The sequence below is a fragment of the Polyergus mexicanus genome, unplaced genomic scaffold (assembly GCF_030449975.1).
Source record: "Polyergus mexicanus isolate NDT 795.1 unplaced genomic scaffold, iyPolMexi1.0 SCAF_5, whole genome shotgun sequence".
In the NCBI taxonomy this organism is placed as follows: domain Eukaryota; kingdom Metazoa; phylum Arthropoda; class Insecta; order Hymenoptera; family Formicidae; genus Polyergus; species Polyergus mexicanus.
Window position 1 is genome coordinate 12,462,145 of NW_027223325.1, and position 20,942 is coordinate 12,483,086.

Genomic DNA, 20,942 nt, shown 5'->3' on the forward strand with positions numbered 1-20,942 from the left:
AAGACTAAACACATTTGCGGAATATCAATTTTTATTTTAAAATTTTTAACACAGATTTTTTTGTAACTGTGTTGACATATGAAGAATTAGTTTGAAAAAAAGTATCTGATAGCTTAATTTTATATAAAGAAGTGCCGTTATACAAATCAACAGAAATATATACACATGTATATATATATATATATATATATATATATATATATATATATATATGTGTGTGTGTGTGTGTGTGTGTGTGTGTGTGTGTGTGTGTGTGTGTGTGTGTGTGTGTGTGTGTGTGCGTGTGTGCGTGTGTGTGTGTGTTTTTCTTTACACGAATATATCTTTTTCAACGCGCAGATGTGTTAAATTTATTATATCCCGCACATTATCGTAGATTAAACAACAATAGAAGAGAAAAAATACATCTTTTTAAATTTTTTAATAGATATTCTATTCTTATATAGAATTTCCCTCTTCATATAATATAAAATATGTAATGACTGAAATGCTAAGAACAATAAAAACGATATGATAATAATAACCGTCCTAAAAATTATTGTGTTAATGTTCCGTTATCGTATAACTCATTGATCTAATATCTAATGTATAGAATAATAGCGGTAAAATATTATAATTACAACATTATAATATTCACAAAACTTTCACAAACTTCGAATCATTATAACAGTTGCAAGTTGGTAGATTCACCAAAAAGACTCAAGCCAACGTTTAAGTTATTGATGTATACAAGCATTTATACATTTAATAAAAACAGAGGTAGCTTTTTTCATCTCTTTCTGATAAAATATATAATATTTAAATATGATTATAGAATGATATACGTATTACCCTCGCGTGTGCGCGCATGTTATATGTGGTTGATGTATATGTGTGCGTGTGCATGCGTGCGCGCGTGTGTGTGTATGTGTGCAAGAGGCATAGATATATAGACTGGATTGAGCATTGTGAGATAGACAAATGTGCACTTGCTATAGAAAAAGAGATATTATATGGGAGGCCTATGTTTGTCTCTTTTCCTAGCATCTTATTGATGATTTTCTATATGGAGAGAGACAAAATCACCAATAAGATGCTAGGAAAAGAGAAGTAGCTCCCATATAGGCCTCTCATATAGTACCTCTCTCTTTACAGCGAGCACGCGTTTGTCTATCGCAACGCTCAGTCCATTCTATATGTTTATGGCAGGAGGGAAGTGAATAGAAAAGGTGATTGTTACATAAATGCAGAAGCTGCATCGGATGACGTCATTATGTATATGTGTACTCATACACACAGTTATTCACGAAAATATAATCAGGTGTCTTAAAAATTTTATATGATTTCTGATAAAAAAAAGAGAGGGAGAAAAGAGAGAAAAGAGAAAGAGAAAGAGAGTAAAGAGCGTGCACGGTATATAAAATAAGTTTTTATAAATTATATATTATTGAGAGCACAAGAGGATATAAATATTATATATTTCTAAAACAATAGATTTTTGCAATTAATTCTCTGAATAATTTTTCGAAATTTCCTAAATATTTATGCTCTCTCTTAATTTCGTGAATTACTATGTAGTTGTAAACTTTTCAGCAGAAATAATGTTAAATTCGTTAATTATATCGCTTAACTGTGCATCGGTATTCATTATTCAATCGTTATTCATTATTATTTTACACATTATATTGGTCGAAATATATTGTGGTCTACTCTAATTAGATAGAGATGCCGTTTCTTGCATTTAAATACGGAAGAGTAAGACGCGACCACAACCTACTTATTTAAAAGTGTCAGTCAAGATAAGTATAAACTGATCTTATCATACAGTCTAATGGCCATCACAGTTATAATGAATTTTCGTTATAAGTCTTTTGAAACATCACGACAATTTTCACATTGTTTCTTTCAATATAATTCAATACATTCAGTAATTCTGCCTTTAAAGAGCTATCACGCTGAAACATGAAAACTTGATTTCTCTTACATCGACTACAAGCATGGAAATATTTACAACATAAAATAAATAAATAAATAAAATCACAAATAATCGCGGGCTAGTAAGAGTCAGACGCGGATGTGCGTCAGTTTCATAGAAAAATAGAATAATAGAAAATAAATAAAATATCTTTGGTTTTATAAAACATATAGTCGGCCAAATATGTAAAAATGTTAGTACATCGATACACACGTATCTTTGATTTGATGATGCGATATTATTACATTATAAGTGTTTTTAACAAATATATGTACATGTCGCTTATCCACTTTTAATAATTGTGTTTCGTCTCTCTCAATAATACTGCATATTCTTTTCGAGATCATATAATCCGATCATTTATATTGTATAATCCGACTTTTTTGATCTTTTTTTTATAAGACAAGTCATATATCCAAATATGTATTAGTGAATATATTATAATAAGAATAAACAATATATGTATAAATATCGCTAGTAAGAGTTGCCGATGTTGGACCAAATAATCACATAGGCTTCTAAAGTACAGGTATTCCTAGTGACTGTAAAATTTATTATCCTTAAGTTATCGAAGAATACATATGTTGAATTAAATACATATGTTGATTTTAATTTGACAAAACGTGGTTTAATGCCCTAGGTTTAAATAGGCAAAGTTTAAAGAATTGTTGATTGTGTTAACCAGTTTTGATAATATAATTCAATATTGTCATGTGCATATGTCTTTTATAAAATTACCGAAATAAAAATAACCGCTTCTTAACATTTATCGACTAATTATTGTGCGAAAGAAATTTTGTTTATAGTAATTAGTTAATTATATTGTAAAATTAATCGCAGTTGTACAAGTATAATTTGATGTTAGTGGCAGTGCGAGATTTGTGAACGGATTGTTAATCTGTGTTTAATCATTGTATATTTTTTCCACCATTTGACTGTTAATTACGAATATACATATATTTAACACAAGTGGAATTATTGCCGTGTCAAACTTGAGATACATAATGACAAAATTGGAAAATATTGATATCGTTCAATTACATTCTATATTCGTGCTATAAACAAACGTTTATATACGTTTTACAGCACGTAAATGTGTGTAAAGTAACTTTGTAAGATTTTCCAAAAATATGTTTTTTTTCAGTCTATACTGTATACAATTCTTCGAGTCGATCCTGCGCGACGAAATTATATACACAATACAAGTTACAAGTACTCCCTGTGCATTATACAATATAATCACTTTACAACTGTTTAATTTGAAATTGTCAAATTGGTCAAATATTGGCAACCCTCCATCGTTAAGATATATAATATGCAAGCTTATCAAATATACATATACGGACAGATCGTCAAACGAAACTCTTTATTTCTTAGAGAGTTTGAAGAAAACTGTCATTCCATTTTTTGTCTGTTATTATATCTCGCAGACGTGACATTCTTTTGCGTGATTATTCCTTCGGCGAAGCTTTCATGAAATAAGTCAGCATATCAATCGGTAGTGGGAACACAATGGTAGAATTCTTCTCCGCCGATATCGTGTTCAGTGTCTAAAATTAAGAGAAAAATGTGAAGAATTTGAAAGAGATATATACACACAAGGACAGTGATAATAATGGTAGATTATTCTGACAACACATCTAATCGATAATAATAAATTAATCGCGATATCTCAAATTAATGATAATAATATAATTTACCTGCAAATAACGGAGCTGCAAAGCAGCCGGAGAATCGCCAATGACCTCCGACGCCTCTCTCAAAGCCCTGCTAGCCTTTTGTTCACCTTCCGCAGCAATCACCTAAGCAAATAATTACAGGATTATGAATTTAACGTCGCAAATAAAATAATAAAAGTTTTTATTAACATGGCTTACTTTAGCGCGTGCTTCACGTGCAGCTTCGGCTTCTGCCGCCATGGCTCGTTGTAGTTGAACAGGTAGACGTACGTCTTTGCTATATAAATAATGTAAAAATTGCTATTTACGCACCAATACACACACACACACACACACACATATGTATAATATATACATATATATAAACTTTCTTAATGTTATTATTGTTAATAAATGAATGTTGTTATTGTTAATGTTATTATAGTAAAAGTTTTTATAAAATTTATGTGTAATAATTATTATTATATTATCATAAGATAATGTTATAAAATATACATCAATTAATTATTATTACCATTATACGGTAAAAGGGACTTGTGTTACATTACTTACATTTCGACACGTTCTACCTTTATTCCCCACGTATCAGTGGCTTCGTCTAGAGCAACCTAATATATTTGTAATATTTAAGTTAAGATGTGATTAATATATATTATAAAACATTTCTTTTCTTAGAGTATTTTTTACGAGCTAAATTGACATATCGAGCCTAAATGAGAAAACTTGACCCATTTTAATATGGATTTCAAGCCAGCTAATATTAACAGATCTGATTGTAAGTCACATCTCAAATTGAAGAGTATCAGTGAATGATAAAAAAATTTTTATACGCGCAATGATAAAAAAATATTCATTGTTTAATTTAAGAACTTTACATATTAAATCTCTATTTAAGAAATAAATAAAATATTTAATTGTACGCGTTATAATTCTTTTTTAATATATTAATTCTTTTGAACACACTGCTTTTTAGAATTTGAATATATTCATATTTTATATAAATCAATGCTATATATACTATTATATAATTCTGTCATTGTGCATCGCGTATTGGTAAACCTTGTTATTTTTTATTTTCTTTCAAGCTGGATAACTCTGATTAAGAGTCGCAAAATGAGTAAAAGTATCATATATATTAAAATAATTTCTAACAAAGTTATGAATATCCAAAACTGTACTACATTATAGCCCTTTGATATGATTCTCAAAAATTTAATACATCAATAATATGATCATGCGCGAACGGTCTAAAAATTAGTCGATATCAAGTTCTTTTTTTACATACCTGCATATTTCCGGAGATTGTTTCACGTTCGCTCAATATTTCATGAAGCGGTCGCGTCCCCATAGTATTCCTCAAGGTTGTTTGGGCCAGTAATCTCGTGCTATGATGCGCGTTTTCCACATTTGCAATCGAAATTGTCGCGTTATTAACGCGATAGTAAACCACTGCGTCGACGGATACCGTAACGCTGTCTTTTGTCAACACCTAATATAGATAGATGTGAATATAGATAGGTATGAATATAGAAAAATAAATTGTATATAAAAATGAATGAATTAATATTTTAGCATAATTTTAAATTTAAACGATCAACGACTCAAACAATAATCATTTAACAATGATATGTTCACAGATGTTGAAGAACTATTTAGTAGCCCGATAATAATAATATTCGATAATAATAATAATAAATTACGAAAAATCAAAATAAGAGAAATTATAATATTATATATAATGTTACTATACATATATAAATAAAAATAGGCACAAAGTGCCTATTATTATTCTTAAAAAGATGACAAGTTGATAGCAAAGCAAGTTTGAAATAATAATAGTAATTTAGGATTTTATAGATATCCATTGGCAGCAAATTGGAATATTATAAATTAACAGCGCTTTTTTAACACATTAATAACCAGCACATGGCTTTCTCTATTTTTCTAATTTATTGAACAGTTAATGATACGTGTATGACGAAATATATTTATATTACGTTCTTATATTGTCATTAGCCTAATTGGATAGCTATTGTCTAGCATGAATGATGCAGAAAGGAACCAGTTTTGGAATGTATAATTTTTCAGATATAACCATTTCTGAGAGAAAGAGAAAAGCTCAGAAATTTAAAAAATAAAAAAGAAAACAATTGATGTGAATAATTATAACAGTTGACTTTCAACAGTTGGTTACTACATTATGCGTAACATATTATACATATTCGGTAATATTTTGCAATAGAGAGATTTGAAAATTCAAAAACTACCAATTAGTATGTGTGTGTGTGTTCCTTCCTGCATTACTATTATATATATATATATATATATATATATATATATATATGTTTATGAATTAGATTTTACCTCTTGCGGAGGTACATCGTATGTTCGCGTTCGTAGGTCAACGCGCGCATAATTGTCCACGCAGGGCAGAATAAAAAAGATTCCTAAAAAGGAGAGAGAAGTATAAATATAATTAGGGCTTCCTTTAATAATTGACAGGATTCAAGCATTGCGCGATAATAAAGAGAAAAGATAGCATTGTATAACATTCCTAACTAAATCATTTAACTGTATATGAATTTTACAATCAAACATTGTGTGCGTTAAAAAATTATACAATTATAAAAGTTTCTTATACATATAACCGCGCGGTCACAAATGTTGTGTGGCAATAAATTAAACAGATTGTGTTCGCTTTTTGTGAAATTAAATGAGTTAATACGATAATTTTAATATCTTACCAGGGCCTTTGGCACCGCCCGATAAAAGACGTCCCAATCGAAATATGACAGCTCTCTCGTATTCCTGCACGACCTGCAAACATTTTTTCCGGGAGATATTAAAATGAGGATTTTTTATTAATTAGATAAAGTATATATATATATATATATATATATTTAAGTTAGAAGTATAAGGCTCTATAGATAACAATTTGAAAGAATAATAAATGGCAATATGAGCCCAGCGCAGTTTTTCGAGCGCAACAAAGTTTATTTTAACAATGATAAGTATAAATATAGCGGACGTTTCGACTGTTTTTTGGAGCCATCTTCAGCGCACTAGTTTAAATGTATAAATCGCAAGTTCCTAATCGATTCGCATTATATATAAAGTCAAAAACTTAAAAATTAAAAATTAAAAATTAAAAATCAATGAATAAAAAGTGTAAAAAAGTGTGTCTTGATTTATATAAATATATATAATAGTTAACTTGAGATGATGTTAATAAAAATTTGATAAAAAATGTGATGATGAATAAGATGAAAGAAGATGAAGATACTACCCGAGTTAAAATTTTGCTCCTATATTCAACTTCAATTTTCTCTTCGTTCATGGATTCTAGAAGATTTCGATAAAATTTATTTACATAGAAATTGGATTTTTACTTTGTACTTCAAATAGACAATAAACAATTAATTTCTCACTAAGAGCTTTAAAAGCAGAATTTTCGACTATGAAACAGATTAGATGCATGGTTTCGAAAAAAAGTGATATGACTGTTTAAAGTATCAGAGTAAATATTGGATTAAAAATTGAGATTGAAAGTAGGATATTTTGACTTGGACGTAAATTAATGATTGATTTTACCACAAAATTAATGGTAAAGGCCATAGATATAAGAATTATTAATAGCCCATTAATGAAAGCGTGTATGCGTGTAAGCTGCACACATGCATAGATACACATCACTCAACGGTTTGCGATCTAATAATAAGATTGCAGCGAGAATAATTGTGCGCGTGTATATTGCTCAATTGAGCAAACAATGTGATAAATCTTTTTCGAAGAATATCTTACCTTAAAGCAAACAAAGAGAGAGAATGGCATCGTCAAAATTACGATAATCCATGACAATATAACAAGAATATTCCCGCATGCTGTTGCGTCTCCTTGCGTACTGTCCTCCGCTGCAACATATAATAATAAAATGTGATTCGTTAATGTTCAAGGAGGTTAATTAATACGCGAATAAAATAAATGATTGAAACATTTAAACTTATTTTTTTTTTACAGATCATGTATTAAATCAGATATTTTTACAATGGATTTATAATAGAAAAGAAAATTAAGTGTAGAGATTTAGGGAAAAAAAGTCTGATATTAAAAGCAATGACTTTAATGACCTAGTTTTCAGTTATAGCAGTTTGTCGATAGTTGAACAAGAGTTGAATAGTATCGAACGGCGAACAGTATCAAAAGATAATATATGTGTTCCAAAAAGTTATTAGATAGCAACGTCGACACAATTATATACAATGCTATTGATTGTTGTAATTGTTTGTGTGACCGACGGCACTAATATCTCATTTTTGAAGTATACACTATATACGATAGTGTCACTAAGTAAGAATAACATTTCTGTAACTCTGACACAACTTGTAATACTTTTCTAATTTGAGTACTTGCTATCTGAATTTGGCATTAATAATAAAAATCTGGCAGATAATGACATATTATTGCAAAATGAGAAACAATCAGAATAGTTTGATTAATATTTAAAGTAATTAAACAACTTAGAATCGTAATTAGGAAATTATAAAATTTAATTTTAATTATATAAAATATTTATTTACTTAAAATTTTGAAATATGTATCACAGAGAGTTCCATTCCGGGAAAAAATAAGTAAAAGACAATAAAGAAGATTTATAATATTTGTCAACACTGTAATATTTTGTAACGTGTTCTTAAAAAATTGAAAAATACAATTCTCAAAAAAATTATCACCAAAAAAAAATATTATATAATTCATTTGCGTATAGAATTCTTGGATAACGTTAACATCTATCATTACGCAGAATGTGAAATTACTTTGTGCAAATGAATATAAGTGTATGTAACGGTATATTGTCATTATTCCTGTCGCTATAGGGACAAAAGAAGTACATCATATAATATTCACATTTATTTAGCTATTCAATAAATTAGCTTTGTGTGTGTGTGTGTGTGTGTGTGTGTGCGCGCGCGCGCGCGTATATATATATACATATATGTATGTGTATACATATACAGACAACATATTTATTTGATATTAATCGCGTAGGACGTAGGATATAAAAAAATCGGAAATTATTACGCGATATTATTATGCGATAAATATTATATAACAATATTGCTTAGCATTAATTTTTGGACATAAATCTGAAATATATTGTATTAAAATATATAAATTTATACGCGCGTGCACACACAAAAAAGTGCATGCACGCATTTTCTTATTGTACAGTATATTAGATATGTAGAGATATACGTGGGTAAAGAGCAATTTTCTTCTTACTTGACTTTCTCCATTTCCTCTTTGTTTTAATAAATAAATCTAGAATATATGCATGCAATTATGAAATTGTATAGGACGCGTTTGTACGCGACGATATGTCAAAAAACATGATGTTGTAAAAAACAGATTGATTATTTTGGATCACACAATGCAAGTTATTTGTGAATGTCCGTAAAAGTTTAAAAAGATACGCATAGATTTTTTCTAATATATTAATAAAATAATGTAGGTAATTGTCTTTTTTCACAATTGAATATATGCGCGCGTGCGCGTGTGCGTGTTGGTAAACGCGTACAATCGCCATTGATTCCACCTGCCTTCGGCTGCTTTACGCGCCGATCAATATACATACGTCATACATGCAAAGCTACATACAACCTACATTCGGAAAAATGACAAATCTGTAGAGACGAAGCTTTAATCGAACTTTTCAACTGTGATTTAGTTAGGATATTATGTTTTAGATAAACATCTAACAATATTTGTAAAAAAATTTAAATAAAATTTTAGTTCCCGGTGTAAACAAGAAATATTTATATCAAGAAATAAAATCGATACAATCTCTATGAATTTATATTTCGATGTCATAGATACACGAAAATATAAGGTGTACGCTTAACTCTATGAGAGATGCAGTCTAATTTTTATTTTTTATTTTTTCAAAGAGATTATATACATGTAATAGTACAATTTAGGATAATAACATTTTTACAAAAAAAAAAAAATGGTGTTTGTATGTATACTATTTACATTTTTTACAGATACAGGCAGAATTATGATAGCAGAATAGATGAGCTGGAATAAACAACACTTTGATAAGTTCTTTCATACGTTATTCCTAAAGTTATGTGCTTCTAATAAAAGTTTTAAGGATGAGGTACAGGATCATTCTAATCCCGAAAGCACGCACATCGGAAAAAATTAAACGCAATCGGCAGATAAGATAAGAGCTTCCGTCAAAACATCTCAATTAAATTTTTTACGTCTTATCAATTTTCGTTCTCAATGTAATTGCTTACCATCCGTCATCTCAGAATAATCCCAGATCTTAATCCCGATTCTCGTTCAGCTACTTTATTGAGCGGGACCACCGAGATGTGACTCTCTCACTTTCTCTCTCTCTCTCTCTCTCTCTCTCTCTCTCTCTCTCTCTCTCTATCTTCCTCTTTTTTCACAAAGATAATAATTGTTTTAGATAATTGGTTTTCACGAATTAAAATAGAGTAAAATGAATGGACTGGGTTCGGAGCACGTTATTCGTCTTTCACACGATTCATTGCGACTAGATGTTGCCGCTCGAGTTACTACCTCTCTCTCACTCTCTGTCTCTCTTTCTGTCTTTCTTTCTCTCAGCCCAGTAACCTCCCTTTCGTTCATCCCTATCTGTTGCCCTCGTCTAAGCAGCATGCGCGAGATGCGCATTCGCAACACCCTTGGTTGTTGGCTGTCGCCCTTCTTTCATCCTCTGCCGTTCTTTCGTCCCTCATTCTCTATCTCCTTATCCGCACCCATCATGTAATCCTTCTTTCATTGGTAAATCACCGTTCACCTTTTCCTCCTATACTTTTGTATTTAGCCCCCCTCCCCCTCCCCTTCTCCGCTTGTCTTATTTAGTTGCAAGGATGAGACTACATATCTGAAGATCGCTACGGTTATAATCAATCCGCATTTCTTTCACCGTGGAAGAGATGAGTAAATTTGATTACTTCCTTAATTTTTTTGTTTATACGTACAAAAAATTTTTAGCGTTTCCCCATACTATTACAGATATATTGTAAATAGCATTTTACTTTAATAACACTTCGAATGACAAATTTAATGTTGCAAAAAAAGAATTTTTTGTAATATTCCTAAATTTAAAAAAAATTTATTATCTGTAGCAAATGCAGCAATTTTAGCATACCTGCACAATTTCTATATATTACGATATAAAACTACTATACGTGTTATTTTCTTGTCATAATGGATATTTACGTCGCTTTCGCGATGCTATCATCATCCGATCAATTGCAAAAGTAGAAATAGCAAGTCTTATCAGACAGTTATCAGAAATTATTCTACGGTGGTGGTGCCGTACATTATTTCAGAAGAAAGGAGGTAAATGTGCGACGTTGTTCGTTATTGTTAGAATCGAGACTAATCGAACTAGTCTCTAGACAATTTCGATTTCTATTGGATATTTTATTCGACGATGCGCGTTTATAGTGAGTCTAGGTATAGAAAGCGTACAAGGTGAATGCTAATGCGTTTCAAGTTTACGTGTATCTATACACGTACAGGGTGTCCCAGACCTAGCGAGTCATTTTCTTCGCTTTATTCGAGCTTTACTTTTCCTAAATGAAAACATTGGAAAAAATCGTCACATGCAAAGTTTCATCAATTCACAAATATATATCAAGTATTTCTATAAATAATGTTTAAAACGTACATGAATATATTCAAATAAAAGCCGTTTTTAAAATCAATCGGAAAATATAATTTTATTAGTATTATTTGATTTGCAAAGCTCTTAACTCATTAGTAGACTTATTTTCGATAATTGATTGCAAACTGTAAACATTTTAGGTATTTTTGTAGAGGAAAGTTTTCTAGTGAAAAAAGAATATTGAGACAGAGAAAGAAAGAGAGAGAGAGAGGGAGAGGGAGGGGGAGAGGTAGGGGGTAGGGGGTAGGAGAGTGGGAGGAGTTTTTGGACACCCTGCACATATTAAATACATGTATATATGATCGGATAACGATCACGAGTCATAAAGAACGACCAATGCGGCCCGTCAAGATCGACTGTTTATGCACGATTCTTTCTACTTGAAATCTCGTATTAGCCGCTCGCGTAACTATTTCGTTTACTTTGTTTACGCCGAAACGGCGCATAAATTTTACTTCCGATAGTAGAGATACAATAAGGTATAAGCCGACTTACTGTAAATCACATGATGTGTGAGAAATAATGATTTAAAAATTCCCTTCTACGTAGGAAACATAGGAAACGTGGAAAAAAAAAACAGAAAGATATAAACAATAAATTATTGTAGTACGCGTCTTATCTTATGAATTATGATACATCAATAATCAATAAAATCTATTTTTGATAGCACAAAAATTTCGCATAAAAATAGAAAAAACTATTTTTATCAGCGGATTAGATCCGTCGGGAATCGGGAATACAAAATGCGCGATACTGCATTCATTCGTTGAGCATCAAAGTAGCAATAGCAAACACAGATTTAATCTGTCAAATACCGGCATTTCGTTATAGTTAATAATATCGCGATCCACAATGTTTGGTTACGTATCTAGTATTTGACCTTCTTTACACACATTCGTGAAATAATTTATTTCTCCAACTTAAGAACAACGATATACGTATAGAGTATACACGTATTCTTCGTTTATGACTTCCGTCATAAATATATATGTATTGTATACGTTTGAAATAATCGTTATCATTAATACTTGTATTTGTAATAAAAGGACGACACTTTCAAGAACGTTTATTAATCATATTTCTCAAAATAACGTTTCAAGATGATAAAATAAAATAAACAAAAAAAAGAAAATACAAAATGGCAATAAGATATGAAATAAATTGAACAAAGTGCGCGATTTATGCTGTGCAAACAAAATAAAAATAAAAAACGAAACAAAAGCAAAATTACACGTGTACATTATTCCTTTCGTTCGTTTTTTTTTCCTCTTCTTTAATCAATGATTAGAATACGAGATAGAATCGAAAACATGAAAAAAATTTCTCTATCATATAAATACTCTTATGTTATGTTGAAAAATTTCACTTAATCGTTATCGTGGAAAACTCACATCCAATGATTCGCCTTTGGATGTCATCAGGTCGACTGTTAACCTGCATCGTTGATCCATTGCCGTTGCTTATGGTCGCCATAGGTATATCGGTAGGAGTAATGCGCGATTCGAACCTCGCCACCTAAATAAATTGTTGAAACTCCGTAAATGACAACGTAATTGCGTTTTTTTACACATTACACACATGATATATCATCTAATATACAATATTAACTTATTATAAATACATGTCGAAATTTTTAAGAAATTCTCTCCCTCTTCTCTCTCTCGCTTTTTCTTTTTCGACATTTTTACTCTCATATAGCACAGAAATCTTGTAATAAAATATTCTACACTATATGAAATTTCCCAATTTTATTACATTGCAATATTTTTATTGTAAAACATAAAACAAAATTTTATTATCGATAAAACGTTACCGTAATATTGCCATTGCCTTAACAGCACACATGTCCAGATGACATCCAGAGATCATCCAGAGATTATCCAGAGGATGTTTAATATCCCCTGGATGTCCTCTGGATACTCTCCGAATATGCTCCGGAGAAGGTGTGTTGTTGGAGTGAAATTCTCGATATTTATATAATAGCTGCAGTATTACAAGATTTGTGTTACGAAAATTTCTGTCTTATTATATGGACTGCGAAACTTTCATCTCTGTTTATGTCAACCGTTCAATTGCGATGCGCGCACCACTGCACAAAAACAGAACAATATTTGAACAGTGGATGTATATCAATGATTATATGCGATTGCACTCATTTCTACAAACGCAGTACACGATTTAATCATACTTCTCGAGTTATTTGTCAATTAATCGGACTTGATTTCGTTCATCTCATGTCAGATCGCTCCGACTTGCCGGCGATGATCACACAAATGCAAATTTGCTACAGATTCACCATCATTCCGAAATTTTGAGAACTTTGCCACCCGCAGTCAAAATAATTGGACTTTTATTAAATCATCGGATAACGTTCGGGCAACAAGTTGACAAAAAATTCGATTCGCGTAGGTAGGCTCGATTAGGGGGTGCGAATTTTATTTTCGTCACCTTGCTTCGCTGCCGACGACGCGTAACACGCTGATAGAAGCAGAGTAGACAGGACGGGAGACGCGGGAATGAAGTCGTCGTCGCGACGTCGCGATGCTTTATAGACAACGGGCCGGGCGCCGCCCTGGCCCTGGCGAATATGATAGTGCTAGTGCACGTGTGAGACCGCGAGCCTCGAATCGCCTCACAGCCCGCGAGCCACGAGCATATATATAGTTCACCGTCACACACATACGGCGCGGCGCGCACACCCACTGCTGGCAGTTATTTTCACAAGTTATTCTCTGTGTATTCCGCGCTTTATTCTCCTTATGTATATTATTGCGAAATTTTCCCGATATACTTATATATGTACAAATTGGAACAAGGACATTTAAATCCGATTGCGTATAATCCCTCTTTTCGCTTTTCACGATTATTCAATCTTCGAATGCATTGTTTTGAAATAAAAATTTGGAATTTGGAACATGTTTAGACAAAAATGCGTTTATTTCTTTTCCTATACACGTATATAGTGTACATATGTGTGTATACATATATGTTCAAATATACATATATGTATGCATCTATGTGTGTGTGTACAAAGCTTTTCAATCTTTCGAAATTGAAATTTATTATTACATCGATTGCATTTTTATATGTACATTGCGATATGTAATGTTAAAAAGCAAATTGTATTACAAGATAATATATGTACAAATTTTGTGCGCGATTTATTATCGTAAATAATATATCTATGTGAGAAGAGAAACACTTGCAAAGGGTGCAAAGGGGTAAACTCACCTTTCTTCTTATATCTGGTATTAAAGGAGAGTCAAGGATACACGTAAAAAAGGTCAATAACCAATGGAACTTAAATCAATAAAACTGTATTAATTATAATCTATAAATTTATTTTTGCGATTTCAGTATTTTTTATCGCGCAACAATTACTGCGTATTATTGCGATGGCACTTATTAAAATGCACTCGATATATCAGATACATCATAAACTGCATTTTACGATATCTGTGAATGAACGCTTAAAAATTTCAAAATTGAGTGTTTTTACTAGCAAAATCTTGCACGTATATGATAATCCTATCACGCGTTGTATATCTAGTTAGATATACGTGTCTCGTATTGCTTTCTAAGCTTCGGTGACAATTAATTCTTTGTCGTAAATGATAAAATTATAAATATTTCCTTTTCATTGCTGATACAGTAATTTCGTTAAAAGCTTGAACACACGATACTTTCTCATATTTTAAGTTATACGCATAAAAAGTGAAATATAAAAATGTACGGGTTTTATCTTTGTGATCCATCTTGCAGAAAGGATAATTAATATCGATTTTTTTTTTTAATGCTATTTCGTAGTGTTATTTAGCGATTTTTTAATATCTGGTTTACACAAATCTCTCACTCTCACTCTCACTCTCTCTCTCTCTCTCTATATATATATATGTATATATATGTATGTATATGTATATATGTATAACGGAGGCAAATTATTACAATGCGAAACATGATAAATGACAATGCTATATGAAATACGCTGCCATCGCGAGTTTTGAGAGACTTTGTTATTCGCAACTGGACATAACCATCAACCGTTATCTACGGATCTATTCATTGGACGATATAACGAGTCACTTGTTGCGATCAACCGGTAAAAACTGACTTTGTCTTTATCGTTATAATATTCGCTGTATGTAATTTTGCGTCTAAAATATTTAGAAAGCGAGACCGGCTTCTGAGTAAGTAGTAAATATCTTTTCAATCGAATTGGCATATGCGGCTGTCCTCAAATCGAGTCCAAGATTGAATCTCATGGCAGTCTTCATAATGGCCTATACGAAAGAGAACGTTTGTATTGGTATTTTGCTTTTTACACAAAATATAGTTTATCTGTAATTAATTACCCTAGCGGATCTTTCCATTGTATAATCCAGACCAGAATGGACAATATCTTTTTCGGAAGCACCGGATATACGCTTCTGGAAAGCTTCTGATGGTGTGACGGGAATACGACCGCCGACACGACCAAATCTACGTTCCAGAGACTCCTGTACCGACTCTACAGACAAAAATAAATTTGTAAATTACATTTTCAGAGATAATGTTTATATTTCAAATTTACTCAAATTTTTTATCAAATTTGGCAGGATCAATTATTTAATTATAGACCTAAGAGATGATAATTGGATTCTCTCTCGTATTTGAAGGTCAAACGACCATATGATACATGGTTCAAGTTCTTTAACCATTCAAAAAATGAGACTGTGACACCACCGGCATTAATATACAGATCCGGGATTACAAGAATATTCCTATCGATTAGAATCTTATCTGCGGCAGGAGTAGTTGGTCCGTTGGCAGCTTCCGCAATTATCTTTGCCTACAAAAGTAAGATCTAAATTAATTATCATCTCAAGTGCTTTAAAACTTGACTGTTTTAATATTGTATTTTTTCAATTTATCAAACCTAATGCGAAATATAGTACTTGTACATAGCTATTTCTTACTAGCGAGTTTATTAAAAAAATGCATATTCTAAAGAAAATAATTTGGAAAAACAAGTCAGTCAATTTCAATATATTGTAATTTGATTCGCTGAACTTTAATTCAATGGTTATTTATATATGTGTGCACCAATGCAATTTCTTTTTAATATATCTATGATAATCAAAAGTTTAACGAAAAGCGATATGTCAAAATATACTTCGTGCAACGTTAAATCGTTTTACCTGAATACGTCCGGCGTTTTCTTTGGTAATTACTTTCTCTATGGCAGCGGGTATAAATATGTCGCACGGCTCATACATAAGATTTTCGCCTTCGTATGGTTTGGCTCCAGGAAAGCCAACGATAGTACCATTTTCTATGCGATATTCTTCTAATTCCTAAAACATATGGAAAGCGTAACTATCGATTAAAAAAAACACAATTTCGTCGTTTAATTCGCGGTAAAAATTCAGATAATTATAGTAATCAAATAAGTGCGTCTTTTTAGTGCTACTTACCTTTGGATCGATACCTTCTGAATTATAAATGGATCCATCGTGTTCAATCACACCTATGCAAGCCGCACCCGCACGATGTAAGTAACGCATCGAATGCAAACCTACATTACCAAAACCTTGGAGAATAAATGTCTTGCCTCCCCAGCCAGGTGTAGTACCTACAGATTATTACATCTTTCTTTATTTATATAATGCGACATTCTCTAATAAAGCTGTTAGATATTCAAATATCATAAGATAATATTATAGACTATAGCAGAGAGATAATTTTTTATTATACTAAATTGAGAACTTTTTAATGTGAGAAATTATCTTTTTTTTTTTTTTATATAATCTAAAAATTATAATTTACATAATAATTTACATCCTATTAATCTATTTAATCGCTTCATAAAATTTATAACAATCGTATCCGAGCGTTAATATCGCACATTGTATGTATGATATGTTATAAATTAAAAATAACTAATGAGCAATTTGCGCGCGAACGTACCGATCATGCTCATATAATTAGCCTCATTGATAAAATTCTCTAATCCATGAAACACTCCACGACCTGTCGCGGAAATGCGGCCATGAATGCCACCCTGGTTAATGGGTTTGCCAGTGACGCAAGCGTGAGCATTGATATCAAGGTGGCCGATAGTTTTTGCATAAGTATCGGCTATCCAGGACATTTCTCGCTCGCCGGTTCCCATATCGGGGGCGGGTACATCAACACCAGGTCCTTAAAGAAGATGATAATGTTTTTTCCTCCTATTCTTTTATACAAGATCCTATTTTTATCTTGTGCAAGTAAAAACTATAATAAATAAAACACGTTTAAAAATTTCCGCTTATTGTTACAAGCTAATAAATGTGGCAATCAATCGAGCCGCGCGGCAGATCAGTTTTTACAATGTGTTTAGGTTGTAATGTAACAGCGATGAATTTTGCGCGGCAATAAACATTACGAATGATAGAACCAGAATGGTAGAACCCTGCAGATTGTCTACTCGCGACGGCATCTAAAATTATCGCGCGAACGTCACGTCTTCGCTCGCATCGCTTCATCACACGTTTACGATGATGTAACATCGGAGATTCGTCTTTCGTCGGTCGCACTGAAAAGAACTTTCTCCATTGTTTTTTTTTCAGCGTAATACGAGCTTACCGATGAATCCCTTCTTTGCTAATTCCAATGTAAATCTCCTGGTAATTTTCTCCAATTCGTGTTCAGAATAATTTTTAGGATTGATCTTAATACCGGCTTTAGCGCCACCAAAAGGCACGTCGACGCACGCACATTTGAATGTCATTAGAGCCGACAGAGCCTTAACTTCATCCCGTGAAACGTCCATCGAGAAGCGGATACCTATAAATAACGATGGATTTGTTTATTCGTTAAAATTTTTTGATTTCATCTCACAACGAACTCGCAACGACTGAATAATTTCATCTCATTTTGAGTAACAGACACGAAATATGATATAGTAATTATACCATTGTGTAAAAGTGAGTAAAGCGAGCGTACATAGCGTTCATGGCGCTTTGGTATGTCTTTTAAAATTTTATTTAAGTTTTTCATGAATTTATTATATGTATATAGATTGCGTTGCGCTTTTTGTATCGACTTTTGTCCATAATGGGCGGAAACACACGAGAGATAGTAATTCAGAAGCGCGAGATGTGTGTGATGTAGAGGCGCTTTTATTGTAATTCATCAATAGCGTAACATGAGAGCCGTGGGCTGTCTTTCTTTTTTTTCTTTTTTTCTTCGTATATGTTTAGACGAAGCTATTTATAACACACGCAAATTCTTTTCGCAAATACTCGGCTGGATATGTATATACATATGTATTTATCACAAACTACATTTTCAATATATTGTATAAAATAGTAGAGTGTAAAAGTAGGAAAAAATATGACTCACTTTGTGTGTGTGTGTGTGTGTAATTGCATACACATAATTCTATAATTAAGATGCAAAATATCTATACTTTGTTCAAGTTACTACCGGAGACCGTTTCTATGACACAATAGTCGTAGACCGAAATGCGTGTAAATTTGCAAAAATTTTTATCATATACATCACATCTGAGCTTCGTTGGATCTCAAGGCTGAAGTCGTTAGTCGTTAGCGGAACGAAGCCATAAAATTGTCGTAAGTGTTACGCGTTTATCATGCATCAACGCCAATACATAAATCACTTTAAACAATAACTATATATATACTAAATGTCAATGACAATATTTTTATATCATTATTCGAAAATAGAGAACTAGAAATAAATAATAAAGGTAAACAATAGGAGAAATAAGTTGATGATTTTCATCAATAAAAAGCTCTATATATAAATCTTGAGTATATTACATTTTGTACAAATGATAGCATTTTGACGAATATTTCACAAATGTGCATCATTTTGTTAAGGGGGAAAAAAAAGGCACGCACAAACGATCACAAAATATCGTATAATATCAATAAACGAGCATTAACAGTTTATTTTAAAACATTTCTTTAAAAATAATCCTTTTATATAAAATTTTCCATGTGTGTATGTGTAACGTATTATTTTTATAAAATTATTATTTAAATAAAATTTCTTATTCTTTTATAAATTTATAATATTCTCTTATAAATTTATACTATATACCTATATAGTTTAGGTGCATAAATTTTGTATTCTATTATAAAAGCGGACAAACTCATTATGTAGTAAAGTTTATTCGAGAAGAAATATCTCGAGAGAGATGGAGAGATACGAGTGTCAAGTGATTCACGCGAGTTTCGCCGAGTATTTGATCGAAAATAGAGGAAAATGAGAAAAAAAGCGCGATGCGCGATAATAATAGCTATAATAGATATTCGAAAATTGATAAGAGACTCGCGTGCATGTCTTTCATCTCCCATACCTCCTTTGCAGGGTATTCGATGAGTCGAGTGCTGGGCACGATAGCCGGTGATCATCTCATAGTCACCGGAATCGCGTCTGAGCGGAAACGTGGTTTCGAGGATATGGTCGCAAGGCTCCATGAGCATCAAGATACCCTTGACCTTCTTCTTGCGCTCCTCGATGGGTACGCGTGATCGTTTGTTAATGTCCTCGACCAACTTGTCTTCGATGATTTGGCAGGCGCGATGAAAAAAATATTCCACCATATCGAAGAACTTAGGGTTCGGTGCTTCAGGCACGTCCTTGAGACGGTCTGGAATTTGATGATCGGCATATCCACGACGGGCTGCCGTTTGAACGGCAGCGAGCGCAGCGCGCGCCAGCATGCTCTGCGCGACGTCATTGCCCGGTGCTTGCTTCAGGGCGATTGATGATCGCGTAAGACTCCGTATGTGAAACATCTTTGCTCCGCGCGATTATATATCACGACGATGATAATTAACTAATCTGACCTGATCTGACGCGATCCGATGTGAAACGTGAAATCCGATTGTGATCCTCCTTCCCTCGTTGATTGCGATTACGACCACGATCCGTCCACTCGTCGACCTGCGACTTGGACCTGCGTCGATCGACTGCGCGTGACGCGTGATGCGTGATGCGTGGTGCGTGATGCGAGATGTGAGATGTGAGATGTGAAAGAAACGTGACGCGTGACTTCTCGCAGCCGTTTTAACCATAGACTATACTATGATTACATTTACACGTCACCATTAATCGGGTTCATACATCCATAGTTCTAAAATTGGCCAATCACAACCGTTCCATTGTTCAGCCAAAAAATCTTTATCCCTTTCATCTTGATTGGCCAATTGCATCAGGCAATCTTGGATAAAACCGTAATAGCCCATATAGCCCGTATCAGATTACGCATTGAAAATTGAAGATTAAAGATTAAAGATTGGAATTTGACTAATCAGAACAAAAGGAACTAAAATTTCTTTGTCCTGATTGGTCAAATTTCAATCTTCAATCTTTCAATGATACGGGCTTATCAGACCACGCATTAAAGATTGAGATTCAAGATTGAAATTTGACTAATCAGAATAAAGAAATTTTAGTCCTTTTTGTTCTGATTAGTCAAATTCCAATCCTTAATCTTTAATCTTCAATGCGTACTTTGATACGGGCTTAATAGCGTTTTCAAATGAACGGGTTAAACCAACCCCAACCCGGTTCAATTAATCACTATATTTTACTATGAATTCAAGCTTTT

At 32.4% G+C, this 20,942-nt stretch overlaps 2 protein-coding genes across 3 annotated transcripts; both read right to left on the reverse strand.

Moving 5' to 3' along the window:
- Window positions 1-13: 13 nt before the first annotated feature.
- Window positions 14-13,965, reverse strand: LOC138933142 (band 7 protein AGAP004871). Of its 2 annotated transcripts, XM_070295670.1 has the most exons (10): window positions 13,787-13,965; window positions 12,730-12,853; window positions 7,435-7,544; window positions 6,378-6,450; window positions 5,998-6,080; window positions 4,919-5,122; window positions 4,186-4,241; window positions 3,832-3,910; window positions 3,655-3,756; window positions 14-3,504 (listed from the first exon to the last, which is right to left on the reverse strand). In XM_070295670.1, exons 2-10 carry the CDS (start codon window positions 12,809-12,811, stop codon window positions 3,406-3,408), a joined length of 888 nt encoding a protein of 295 aa, XP_070151771.1. In that variant the 5' UTR covers window positions 12,812-12,853; window positions 13,787-13,965; the 3' UTR covers window positions 14-3,405. The 2 variants fall into 2 exon arrangements, with proteins under 2 accessions (XP_070151771.1, XP_070151770.1); XM_070295669.1 differs by lacking the exons at window positions 12,730-12,853; window positions 13,787-13,965 and adding an exon at window positions 9,933-10,255.
- Window positions 13,966-14,386: 421 nt separating this feature from the next.
- Gdh (glutamate dehydrogenase, mitochondrial) lies at window positions 14,387-20,384 on the reverse strand. The gene is made up of 8 exons (XM_070295967.1): window positions 19,686-20,384; window positions 17,945-18,145; window positions 17,285-17,518; window positions 16,792-16,949; window positions 16,516-16,671; window positions 15,956-16,166; window positions 15,691-15,845; window positions 14,387-15,618 (listed from the first exon to the last, which is right to left on the reverse strand). Exons 1-8 carry the CDS (start codon window positions 20,125-20,127, stop codon window positions 15,502-15,504), a joined length of 1,674 nt encoding a protein of 557 aa, XP_070152068.1. The 5' UTR covers window positions 20,128-20,384; the 3' UTR covers window positions 14,387-15,501.
- Between the last annotated feature and the right edge of the window lie 558 nt (window positions 20,385-20,942).